The sequence below is a fragment of the Mesoplodon mirus genome (assembly GCF_964341445.2).
Source record: "Mesoplodon mirus genome assembly, chromosome: 8".
NCBI lineage: Eukaryota > Metazoa > Chordata > Mammalia > Artiodactyla > Ziphiidae > Mesoplodon > Mesoplodon mirus.
The window spans coordinates 60299194-60312824 of NC_138984.1; the positions used below are offsets into that span (position 1 = coordinate 60299194).

General features: G+C 36.8%; 1 protein-coding gene across 2 annotated transcripts in view; it reads left to right on the forward strand.

Annotated features, from left to right (window-relative positions):
- The window catches only part of ARHGAP15 (Rho GTPase activating protein 15), a 618249-nt gene that overhangs the window by 80370 nt on the left and 524248 nt on the right, over nucleotides 1–13631 (forward strand). For both annotated transcript variants that reach the window (XM_082630937.1, XM_082630938.1), the window contains exon 4: nucleotides 9441–9502. In XM_082630937.1, the coding sequence (XP_082487063.1) occupies nucleotides 9441–9502 (62 nt within the window). The remainder of the gene's footprint in view (nucleotides 1–9440; nucleotides 9503–13631) is intronic.

Here is a 13631-nt window from a genome sequence, read left to right on the forward strand (position 1 = left end):
TAAATTGCTTATTTAATGTTACTATAAAGACAGAAATGATTATCTTTCCCCCACATGTCTTACTTATGAATTACTTCATTATGGTAGACAATGCCAAAATAACCACCAATTCCCTCAAACAACAAATTCTGATTAATACTTTTTAAAAATTTCATTTAGTTATTAATTTATTTTTGGCTGCGTTGGGTCTTCATTGCTGCGTGCGGGCTTTCAGTAGTTGCAGCGAGCGGGGGCTACTCTTCATTGCAGTGCATGGGCTTCTCATTGCAGTGGCTTCTCTTGTTGCAGAGCACGGGCTCTAGGAGCGCGGGCTTCAGTAGTTGTAGCATGCAGGCTCAGTAGTTGTGGCCCCCAGGCTTAGTTGCTCCGCGGCATGTGGGATCTTCCTGGACCAGGGCTCGAACCTGTGTTCCCTGCATTGGCAGGCGGATTCTTAACCACTGTGCCACCAGGGAAGTCCCTCTGATTAATTTTTAATTATTCATTACTGTTTACATCAAGACTTGAATTATTTTCCAGAACCTATAAAGCTGTCTTTATATTTGACTAATATAACTGTATAATTATTTTTAACCTAGATTCACATATTTTTTCCACAAATCTGACATGTTCCTTCCTTCATCTCTACATCTCTTTTTCTTTCCCTCATGCCTGCCTCAGTGTTGCTTCTGGAATCATCCATAGGTTCTTGCAGTAGTTTCCCTTGCCAGTACCTACCAGGATCAACTACCATATATAAAATGATATACACCAAAACACTGTAGAAAATACTAAAATCCTTTAAGTTGATGTTATTACTCCTTATTTTTACTATATGGATCTTTGAGCTTATTTATATCCCACATTTTCTGCTATAAATCCCATTTCCTTTATCTCCTATATTTAGAACTTCCTTGAACAGTATCCAGCAATCATGGGAGGCTTTGGCTTTAAGCACAACTGGCAAAAGTATCCTATTCGATGCACTCCCTTTGGAGAAAAGTAATTCACTTTATGACAGTGGAGTCTGCCATGGTGGATGCTCCCATAGATGCTATCACCCTTTGGTGACCATGCTTTACCTCTCAACTTCTCCTTTATTAAAGTAGGTTGTGATCAACATGGTTAAACAGAAACATAATGCATTTCTTTTGAATACTGACAAAAATATATTCCTACTTGGAGTCTGAAATCTTAGGGCAGAAACTACCCAGTTCACTGACAGCTGAAGTCATTTATGCCACTTGGTGTGCAAATCCATATGCTATCAATGCATGAGACTATATTATTTTCTGAGAAGCTGTGTTGTTGCTTAACCAGTTCTGTAATGCGGCAAAGATTTTAAACATGGAATGTCAGATATACTAATATGTGTTTGTTTCCTGATCTTGTATGTTTCATAATATAACTCTTTGTGAGACCTAATTATTTTCCGGGCATTTTCCCTTTTCCCCCTAAAGAAATGTTCAAGAAAAAATTCTGTTTATAGCATGTTAAATCTTTATCATCTTTATGTTTATCAAAAGAGTATAATACATGTCTACGGATAACCCTGCAGGAGTCAAAAGCCTGTGGCAGGTTTTAGAGAATCATCTGCTACCTCCTGAGCTAGAAGGATTTGGAGGCCAGAGCTCAAGAAGTTGCCATGGCTTGGGGGCAAAGCAGGCTTTTGCAGATAAACCTGAAGTCACAGATTCTACCTTTTGGAGCCAGATATCATTTTGTGGATTAATTAATACTTGTGAGGGCTTTAAGGGTGAAAGACATTGTGAGCATACAGTGTTTTCTTATTTTAAAACAAAGGACGGCCCCTTTGGGCGAATAGTTCTATTGATCAGGCTGTGCTTTCCTCAAATTGCAAAAAATTTTCAAAAGCTCTTCAGTCTTTCAAAATTCTACTTTGTTAAGATAAAATTAGGTTTTCTGAAAAAAACTTCCAGATCTTCAAGCTGGCAGTATGTTAATAATGTTATATAATTTAATAACAGTAATACAAACCATCTCCAAGTTTTCATTGCTTTACGTACCCTTCCTTTACTCAAACAGCAGGAGTGTGTTTTTTATTTTTAAAAAAAATTTTATTGGAGTATAGTTTTTACAGTGTTTTGTAGGAGTGTGTTAATTGCAGTGTTTGTTGAGGCCATCCCTGTGCTGGGCACCGGACTGGGTTTAGGGTATGCAATGATATGCTAAATAGTCATATCCTTTTTTGGAGGGGCTGTCAGTCTAGGGGTGAAGAAAATTATTAAACGAGTAAAGAAAGGCATAATTCTCTGAATGCAAATTACACAACATGCTATGACAGCAGACAAACAAGTTTCTATGAAAGAGGGAGAGCCTATCTTGGATTAAGTAGTCATAAAAGCACTCTTTGAAAGGGACATTTAAATTGAGATTTGTAAGGTGACTAGAGTTTGTCAAGCAAATTACTGGAAGAATGATGCAAACTGAAGGAACATCAAGTGCAAAGGTCTGGAAGTCAGAACAAAGTGGTTACATTGGAAAAACTGCAAGAATGCCACACTGGCTAGAACAGGGAAATAAGTCTGGAAGTGTGGGCAGAGTGAGGCAGTGCTCAGATGTTGATGGGCCTTGAGGTGATGATTAAGGAGTTCAGAAGCCATTAAAACACAGAAACAGGTTACCATGACTTCTCCCATCCAGGCCTACATTTGAAATTCATTTAACTGTAGAGTAGAGAAGAAGAACAAACACAACAACAAAAAAGGTTGTTAACATTGAGCAATCCTTTCTTCCCTACTGCCTTGACCAAAATTAGGTTATAACAAAACAATTGAATTAGGCTAATAAGTTGCCCAGGCAGTGACCAGGAAGGCCACTCTCACTGAATTCCAATGACGGGCAAGGAAAGAACAACATATTTAGATCAAGGAAACAAAGAAGTAGAAGTCAAGGAAGAAGAGAGAAATAAAGGAGGAGAAAGGAGATGTGATACACAGGAAAAGCCTCCGGAAGACTGAAATTCTTAAGACAAAAAGAGGTTCCCTCATCAGCCTGTTTCCCAATTAGAACCTGGATATTTTGGTGGTGACCAAATGAAACACACTGGTTACAAGATGAAAGGCTCAGGAAAAGGCTATGGGGGTTCTTAAACATCAAAATGTAGCTTATTCAAGATGATATTTTGATGAGTTAAGGGTAAATAAATCAGAGACATGTGGGTAAAATTTCTCTTGAAATACACAGGGGTTTAAAATGATGGGGAAATTCACTTGGCAAAACATTATATGTACTTTGCCAAACCCAACATTTGAAAAACAGTTTAAGACATTCAGCAGAACCCCAAAGCACAACATATTCTCTTATCCTGAGAGTAAGAGATGGAGAATACCCATGAACGCATTGTGCAACATACACACTGCAGGGTATAAATAATTTACAATGAGCAAACCATGCCTAACTTTGAGACCTGAAGTCAAAGACCAGCTTCTCCAGAACTTCTTTGAGAATGCTTTATTACTCCTTTACAGACATCACTCATGTATGACACAACATCGTTTTTCTTTGCTTTTCTTCTATTCTCCTTTTCGTGTAATTATTGTATCCAACTTGAGAATTTTGGTTTACCACTTTTTAAAGTATGCACACAGTAAATTATGTATCTACATTAGGCAGAAATATTATATTTCACCTCTCTAAATGCATCATAGTTCATTCTCCAGCTATATGTAAGATAGTCCTATAATTAAGCATTTACAGTTTTTATGTACTTAGTACTTTATATGATGTACAGATAAGCTGCATTTTGAAGGTGATTTTTTTTCCTTGTTTTTGTTTCTGTTCTACTGCACGTCCACACACATGGTCAGCAGATCTGATATAGCAAGAAAGCTAGAGCCAGTACAGAAATAATTGGAAACTGAGAAGAAAAATGTAAGCAATGAGTCCCAAAGAGGGAAGTGGGGCAAGAGAAGGAAAGCCAATGGGGTTATGTAGGATGACTAAGTTCTAGAGATCAACTATACAGCATGGTGATTATATTGGTTAATAAGACTGTTGTTACACTGGAAATTTGCTACAAGAGTAGACCTCACATGCTCTCACCACAAAAAAAAAAGACTTAAATTTTGGGGCTTCCCAGGTTGCGCAGTGGTTAAGAATCTGCCTGCCAATGCAGGGAACACAGGTTTGAGCCCTGGTCTGGGAAGATCCCACATGCCGTGGAGCAACTAAGCCCGGGCACCACAACTACTGAGCCTGCGCTCTAGAGCCCACGAGCCATAACTATTGAGCCTGAGTGCCACAACTACTGAAGCCCGTGCCTAGAGCCCATGCTCCACAACAAGAGAGGCCACCACAATGAGAAGCCCGCGCACCACAGCAAAGAGTAGCCCCAGCTCGGCGCAACTAGAGGAAGCCTGCACGCAGCAACGAAGACCCAACGCAGCCAAAAATAAATAAATTTATTAAATAAATAAAAAGGTAACTATATGAGGAAATGTATAAATTAAGTAGTTTGACTATAGTAATCATTTCACTATGTATATGTAGGTGAAAACATCATATTGTACACCTTAAATATATACAATTTTTATTTTAAAAATAGAAACTTAAAAAATAATTTTTAAAAAGCCAATGGAAAGAAGACACAGAAATTTCTATTTCCGTGGGTGGTGGAAAAGTTAAGAAGAGATTTAAGAAGGAAGAGAAGCCTCATTTTGGGGTAAAATGATGTAACCAGAGATGTCCTCCTTCTGTGCTTTATAATAGAAATTATCAAAACAAACAGATTATCAGCAAAGTACTGCGATCTATTAAAAGTTCAGAAAAAAAAATAAAAAGTGCCTAATTATTAAATAGGAAAATAATTAAATGCAAAACAATAGTAGCGCATGTTTGTAGTTATGCAGAATTGATACAAAGTTCTCCTAGGAGGCCAGTCGGTCATACAGAAACTTTCGCAGGGTGGTGCTATCTACTTCGGAGGGCTCTCTCTAGTTCAGGTCTGGGGCCTGTCTCAGTTTTGTGAATCTTGAAAAATTATATGTAACAATGTTATCAGTGTTTACAGAGATGATGATCCCTAGGATTACCTCACAGTAACCAAATTTGTAAGAGTCAGCTGTATAAATTATAATTCTGATTTATTAATTTATAATGGTGAATATACTGATGCTATTTGTCACCCACATTCTGATTATTTGTGAGAGGACTGAGGAAGCTAAATTAGGAGTCAGAGGATTGCCAGTGAACACAGGAATCAGAACAAAGGAGAAAAGAGCAACCACTTATGTACATCAGCAGCCCAAAGGGTCTGTCGTTCTGGTATTAAAAGCCAATACCCTCTTATGAAAATCTGGTGAAAGTTTTAGATTCAGTTTTTTTCCATTTATAAACATGTATTTTGACAGAATTCTTTTGGTGGACTGGTGTAGATGAAAACCTATTGTTTTCAATTCAAGTCTTTTATCTGAGAACTACGTGAAGCCTTCATATAAAAAAAAAAAAATGCAGTGCCTGTACTTAACGGTTACAGGCCAGTCTTTCTGCCATGACTGTTAGCATTAATCAAAGGTTGTCATCTGCTCTCTTGCCTTGCCTCTCGCTTCCAACTTAGGCTGATAAACAGGTGCTATCTGGATATCCCACTGCCATTCATTCTTTTCATCTGTATCTCAGCACAGTCGTGTCTGCCGAGTGCTTCCTCAATGCTAGCAGACTGGCTGGCATCCAATCTGGACAAATTGCTGATCTTTCCTGCCACTTAACATTAAATAGGGCTTCTAAGGAGTATTGGACAAATAACTCAAGAAGCCAGATTCAGCATCTAAAGACTGGTTGACAATTCTTAAGTATACTTTGTTTAGGGAGTGCTGCTACTTTAAAGAACTTCAAGTTGGCCTGGAACTTGGTGTATAGTATCCTAAACATAGGTCCAAAGCTATACACAGTTTTGTAAATTACTAGAGGCAAGACCATGTAGGTCCTAGATGACCAGTATACTCAACTGTAATTTATAGATTACTGTCCCCTCAAACCATGTCATTAACATAAAAGAGGAATAAGTAGTTAGAATAATTACTATGATACCATATATAAACCCACATACAAAATATATAGCAATCTTCTGCTTACCCTAATACTTCTTTCTGCTCCTATGAGCCTCCTGGAATAACTGATTTCTAGTGCCTGGAACATGGTGAGGTATATCAAAGTATGATGACAAGGAATAATAAAGTAATTAAATGTACCTCATGGAAACTTTGCTTCCCAGCATGGGACTTAAAATAATGCAGTGCTTTCAGTGTAGGAAGCCTGATTGGAGTTTTCTATTCCAGGGCAAAAGTTGGCCTTAGTCTCTGAGATAACTGGAGGGGAGTATGGTATCCAGTCCCCCAAAAAGAGGAACAGGAGTATCTTGAAATGTGAGCGTACAAGGATATAAGCCTCAGTAAGATTAAGGTTGTCCTATTAGTCTTTGCAGTCCCACTGTGAGCAGAGCAGCTGGTATTTAGGGGAAGAGGATGTTACTATTTAAAAATGTGTTGAAAGAATGAATGGTTGTGCAGCAAGTATGAAAGAAACAATGGAGAGAAATGAACACCTGATCACAGAAGTGGGAATAGTGCATGATGGTTGCACATGTATATAATTACATGTAGAAATGTGTATGCCGATACATAGATAAGTAAAAATATGCACTGTAGAAATAAATATAATAGGTAAAAGTACACAGTAGAAGGAATATTAGCTTCTTCAAATGACCAGGAAGGCAACTTGGACTTTGAAAGATAATATAAAAGAAGATACCTAATCTGCTATCTACCTCTTCCTCTTTCCTTTTTCTGGACCTCTGTGTGGACATGCCTGGAAACTCTGTTGCATTGACCAAAGGCCGTGAAAATTGGTTCAGCCTGTTTGAGGGCAATGATGTCCATTTATAGAATCCTAACATGAGAAATCCAGCCCCTGGCCTCAATCTCAGGTATCCTGAAAAGATCCAGCATATAGAGAAACTTTACTTATACATTCAAGGAGAGAGAATTTTAAGTTATATAATTCAAGCCAGCTTATGTTGATTTCCCCTGCAAGAGTGTTAGGTTTCTACTTTCACATTTCCCTTCTCTTTTTAAAGAAATGGTCATCAATAATACACCTCTGGGTACTAAATATCCACCTAGTGGTCATTTAGTGAATATTTTTATAGAAAAAAGGCAATATTCTTAGCTGAGAATGTATGCATCAGTTTTTATCATGGGTTGAGAGATTTTGTAGCTTTTTGGTAGATAGATTCAGGCTTTTGGTAACTTATTTTCATCATAAAAAGCTTAAATAAAACGGTAAATTTTATCTATGGTTACATAACAAAATTTCTCAGTATACATTCCTAAAAGGGACCTCCTCTGTGATGCTAATTGCTCTTAACATTTTTCTTCCAAACATTTGTAGAAACTAGTGATGCCCAGATTTAAATACTAAATGTATTATATGGGTTTTAGAGGGTAGACAAATAAGACTTCCTGGAACTAAGAAGAAGAGACAATATACATTAGGACAAAAGGTGGGAAAAGCAAATGAATAGACGTATCTAAGTATGGAAGAGGCACCACTGAACATCATGATTCTAAAAGTTACCTAAGAAAGCTTCCTCAGATTCTTCTAGGCTTGTGGAGAACATGCTGAAAGAAAAGAAATTCTCTGGAAATGTAGCTATGTGAAAAATACTATGCTATGATTATCATAAATCATCATTATCTTCATCATTATTTATTAAGAGATGTCTTGGGCTTCCCTGGAGGCGCAGTGGTTGAGAGTCCGCCTGCCGATGCAAGGGACACGGGTTCGTGCCCCGGTCCGGGGGGATCCCACATGCTGTGGAACGGCTGGGCCCGTGGGCCATGGCTGCTGGGCCTGTGTGTCCAGAGCCTGTGCTTCGCAGCGGGAGAAGCCACAGCAGTGAGAGGCCCGCATACCGCAAAAGAAAAAAAAAAAAAGAGATGTCTTCATCCAATGTATTTTGAAAGCTAAGTATTGTGCTGTGTATTAGGAATATAATAATAAACAAATCAGAAAAGATCTCACCTATATCAGAGTGAGTCTTGTAAATAGCCAATTCTTTAACTGATGAAATTTTAGTGGTTTGGAACAACTCACCCCCAAATATCTCTTCCTTTAACCTGTCATAATGTAGACAGATTATTTTTGCTTGTCCAGTTTCCTATAAAAATTTAAATAAACATTTAAATAGCCATTCATTCATCCACTCATTTGTCCAAACAATATGTATTATTGTGATCATTGGTGCCAGCAATTACTCTCTGTGCTGGGAACACAGGTGTGAAAGGAAGGGTCACAGCACAGGTGCAGGTACAACCAAATAAGCCCTGTGATAGTGGTAATGGCAGAATGAAAATGAAGATTCAGGACAGGGCATCTAAAAAGAGATTGCAGAGGAAACATGGAAAACTAACAATAGAGAGAAATATTACATTTTAAAGTAGATTTAATATATCTGGGAATTGATGGGATGAAGATATGGTGGAAGTGAAGTATTACAGTCAGGAGGAAAGCATGTAGGGTGGCACTGAGGGAGTGTGGTCCTTTGATATTAGGTAGGTGACTCCTTAAAGCTTTCAGCATATAGCATGGGGGTGCGGGTGAAGGTTGTTGGCAATTTACCAAGATCGAAAAGATGGAACACAGGTAAGATCTAGGGATGGGAGGGGTGCAGGACTGACAGGGGAAGGTAGAAATAGGGCACTAAGATTAAAACATCTATTATAGACTTTGCTGGGAGTCACCACATCACAATTTGCATTGTGTATTTATTTACCCTAGAACTCCACAAAAATCTCTGTGGAATGATAAGGAATGGTTGAATCTCCTTTAAGGAATGTGCAGCTGTATTAGCAATGAAAGCTAATAAATACAAATAGGAAAGGAAGCAAACCCACATCATGGAGGAAGATAATGAGATAATGCTGCTACAGCATCTCTTGGTAATTAACTGAATGAAATGCATGGAATGTCAGTGTTTTAAAGGCCCTTCCAGTTTAACTGGCCCAGTTACCTGCTTCTGTTGACTTTTTCTCACTCACTGGCAGCAGGTACATGAGGAAGTGGAAGTGAAGAGTGAAAAGGAAGAACTTTTCCAAGGATGATTGGTAAAATTAAGGAAGGCATTAAATTTGTTTTTGTTTTACTATGTTTAATCAATTTTGTAAGCAAGTGACTTCAATGCCCAGAAGGAAAAGTAAGTAAAGGTGTATCACTATCTAACAAATCATTCACATTACTCTTTGTTATCTTTATTTTGGATATTTAACAGCTTGTAATGACTGATCTTGAAGGCACTTCCCATAAGCTATATATGTATTGTTGATGAAGTTCTATGACTGGAAACTTCCATCACTGCAATGACTGTTGGAAAGCACAGGTTCATTCAAACTAATAATGCATAGGAATCTGTCACAGTTTTAATATATGCATTCTTCTTGCAGATGGTTGAAAAAGAAGGTTATCTTCAAAAAGCTAAAATTGCAGATGGAGGAAAGAAACTAAGGTAATAAAAGTTTTTTTAATTCACTTTTATATAACTATGCCAGTTCCCCATCTCCTCAGTTGTGTCACTGCTATTGTTTGGAAAGGTAGGCCCTATGGTACATGACTAGAATATTCCTTTCTGCTATCACTAAGATCAACAGGATTTTTAATATAATTATAGTTTTCCAACAAAGCACTACATTTTCTTTTGTTGCACAGAATATATAAATGAAGTGCTTCATGACCTCCTAAGACTTGAAATCTTAAAAAATATGTGAAGAAATAAGATAATGGGTCTTGATTTCTGGGATTAACAGATTAGGGGATGAAAGGACTCATTTTGCAGTATATGAAAATTTCCCTACAATACATTGGGATCATAATTTTTTGAAGGATGGAGGATTTGAAATACATTTGTTGCTCAAATAAAAATCATTTGAGAAAAAAATAAAAGGAAAACAATCTGTCAGATAAAAAGTTGGAAGTTGCTGCACTTGCAGATGAGGTCAACACAGTAGGTGAGAGAAATTAGAAAATGTAATAAGGATTCCCTAGGCAACAACAAGAAAAAACTTGGAGAAAAAAATAAGGTTGATAGGAGGGTAGACAAACACACTACATGTTTTTTATGTATGGGATATTTAGAAATAATCATCTCCATTTTAGAATTTTACTTATTTCTCATGTAGGTCTTATGATATACTTAGCTTTGTGCTAGGTTATATGCAAGCTGCAAAGGTATGTAGAAAGTGCTTACAGTGGGAGAAAAGGCATTTATTCATGACTATATTATTAACAGTTAAAATCATACAGGATAAATTCACTAATTAGCTACACAATGGGACACTTATTAATTGTATAATACAATTCATTACTAGAATGGAACTCTGGCCAACACTAGAGAATGAAGTATGCTATTGTTTGTTTTCTATAGTGGAATAAGTATATATTTATTTAAAAGAAGTAAAATTGGGGAAAACTATCATCCATAATTCCACTACTTAAAATAACTATTTCAATTTTAAAGAACAAACTCTATTTTCTGCCCTTATTATGTTTTATTCTCGGATAGCAAACAGGGCCTTGAACCCTCTCCTAGACTGTTCCTCTGCAGTAACCCTGCAGCCACCCTCCTTTGAAGGGTCCAGGAGGGAGATGCACAGGAGACAAGATCAAATGCAATGCTGCTTTCAAAGACTCATCTAGTCCTGGCCCCAGTGGAGAACCTGACTTAATGTGTTGGGTTCTGAAAGGACCCAGGAGGGATTCTTTGATTAACCCAATCTAGTGCCAACTTTCCCCTAGACTTTTCTCCCAGTTATATCAGCTCGTGAAAGGTGCAATGATAAATCTTCCCAAGATAAGTCAAAACCCTTTCTTACCTTACCAGCGATGTGGACAAAAAATCCAAAGAGGGACAGAAAAGGACTTGTCTAAGTTATCACTTCACCTTTCACTGGGGCTTGGCAGGAAGGAGGAGGCGATAGCTTTGGTCAGTCTTAACCTCCAGACTCATGCAAGCAAGAGGAGGAGATGCTAAAAGGAATTCCAAGAAAACAAGATGATGCGCCGCCACATCATCTTGTGGTGTACATCTTACGTACAATGTCCTTGCCCATAGCTATCCATAAACCATCCCTGTAAAATGTTTTCCTAGAAAGTGGTGTCAAGAAAAAGTAGAGGAGCACACCAGGCCTTTTCCCTAACAGACTCAACATGAATACATTTTTAGGTAGTTTCAACCAGTGTGTATACCATTTTGTATTTGTTTTATTTGTTGTTACTTTAATCAGCTTACTTACCACTTCTGTGTCTAGTTTAAATTCATATAAACATTATTTTGTACTATGTTTTATTGTTATTTCAATAAGCTTGCATGCAATTATGCATTCTTTCAGCTTTTTCATTTAAAGTTATATAAATTTTAGTTTTCCTTTTTTGTTTTATCTTTGTTTTTAACTTCAGGTGTACACATTGAGTTGATTTTCCTCTTCAGTGTGTGGCCTTGTATTATCATCATTCTGGGCAAGACCCCTAGTTGGTTTTATTTTATTCTTCATCTCCATTCCTTACTTCAATCCTCTGTAGAATGGGTGTTCATCAAATCCTCTCTCCATACATTTATTTGGCTATATGTGTGGCATTCTAGAAAACAGTGTGTAAGTGAATGTGTTCTAAATTGCATAAGCCTTTGGTTTATAAGCCTCATTCTGGTTCATACTACTTTCATTCAATGTTAGTCAATGTTAGGATATCTATCTATATCTATATATTTAAAACAAGTTAATTTCTTCCAACTGCTGCCCATTTTGCCATTGTGAACACACATCAAATTTTACTTACTCAGTCTTCCAGGAGTGGATACCTAAATTGTCCCTAACTCCTTGCATCCCAAACAACATTGCAACAAACCACACCGATATGTCTCCTTACAGACCTGTGAGGAATTTTCTCTGGGGCATACCCCCAGGAGTAAAGGATTGCTTGGTGGTAAGGTACACACAGTTATAAATGAATTGGGTGCTACTGCCAAACTTTCTCCAGAATGAATGCATCGGTTCACACTCTCTCCACAATGCAGAAGGGATCGCCTCTCTCCATGATCTTATCAGCATGCAACATTATCAGACTTTCAGTTTTGCAAGTTGATGGCTTATAGGACATTACTTTAGTGTTGCATTTATTTTTATTCTTCTGACTGGTATTTCAGTTAAACATCACATCACCTATTTAGAGTCAGTCAGGCTCTGCATTCCAAGAATCGCCTGTGCATAAACTCTGACTATTTTCTACTGAGTTTCTCACTTTTTTTTTTTTTTTTTGAGAGAACTCCTAATGTACACCAGGTAGTCATACATTGTCAACTTTAGGCTTGGCAGATATCTCCTCCAAGTCTCTCACTATCTATTTACCTTGCTGATGAAAGTCCTTAGTGACCAGAAATCTTTAAATTTGATCCATATTATTCTATAAATTTATTCTTTATTGTTTGTGGGATTTGCTTTCTTTTTTGAATTTTTTAAAAAATTTTAATTGAAGTATGGTTGATTTATGATATCATGTAAGTTTCAGGTTTACAACACAACGATTCAGCTATATATATATATATATATATATATATATATATATATATATAGTCTTGTTCAGATTCTTTTCCCTTATAGGTTATTACATAATACTGAGTATAGTTTCCTGTGCTATACAGTAGGTTCTTGTTGGTTACCTATTTTATACACAGTAGTGTGTATATGTTAATCCCAGCCTCGTAATTCATCCCTCCCATCCATGCCCCTTTCCCCTTTCATAAACATAAGTTTGTTTTCTGTATCTATGAGTCTCTTTCTGTTTTGGAAATAAGTTCATTTGTGTCTTTTTTTTTCTTTTCTTTTCTTTTTTCAGATTCCACATATAAGTGATATCACATGATATTTGTCTTTCTCTGTCTGGCTTACGTCAGTTAGTATGACAATCTCTCAGTCCACCCATTTGCAACAGCAGCAAATGGCATTATTTCATTCTTTTTTATGGTTGAGTAATATTCCACTCTGTGTGTGTGTGTGTGTGTGTGTGTGTGTGTGTATGTATGTATGTATATATGTGTATGTATATGTAGGGATGTGTGTGTGTATATATATATACATATATATATATATGTATATATATATACACCACATGTTCTTTATACATTCATCTGTTGATGGACATTTAGGTTGCTTTCTTGTCTTGGCTTTTGTAAGTAGTGCTGCAGTGAACATTGGGATGCATGTATCTTTTCAAATTATGGTTTTCTCTGGATATATGCCCAGGGGTGAGATTTCAGGATCATATGGTAGCTCTATTTTTAGTTGTTTTAAGGATTGCTTTAGTTTTTATTATAAACATGTTACAGATTGAAAATTGTAGTATATCTAGTCAGCATGTTTAATAACATATAATACACCACAATGTTGATGGGACTGTAATACACCAAGCCATTTCTACGTTCCTCTTTTATTAGATTTTTAAGTTGATTCCAGTTTTATACTAAAATAGTTATAAATGCAGTAAACCTACTATTGCTTGTCAATTTTTTGTCTATATCTTCTTAAGAGAATTTCTAAGCCTAGATGACTTAATTAAATCAGAAGACCATTTTTTAAATGACTGTT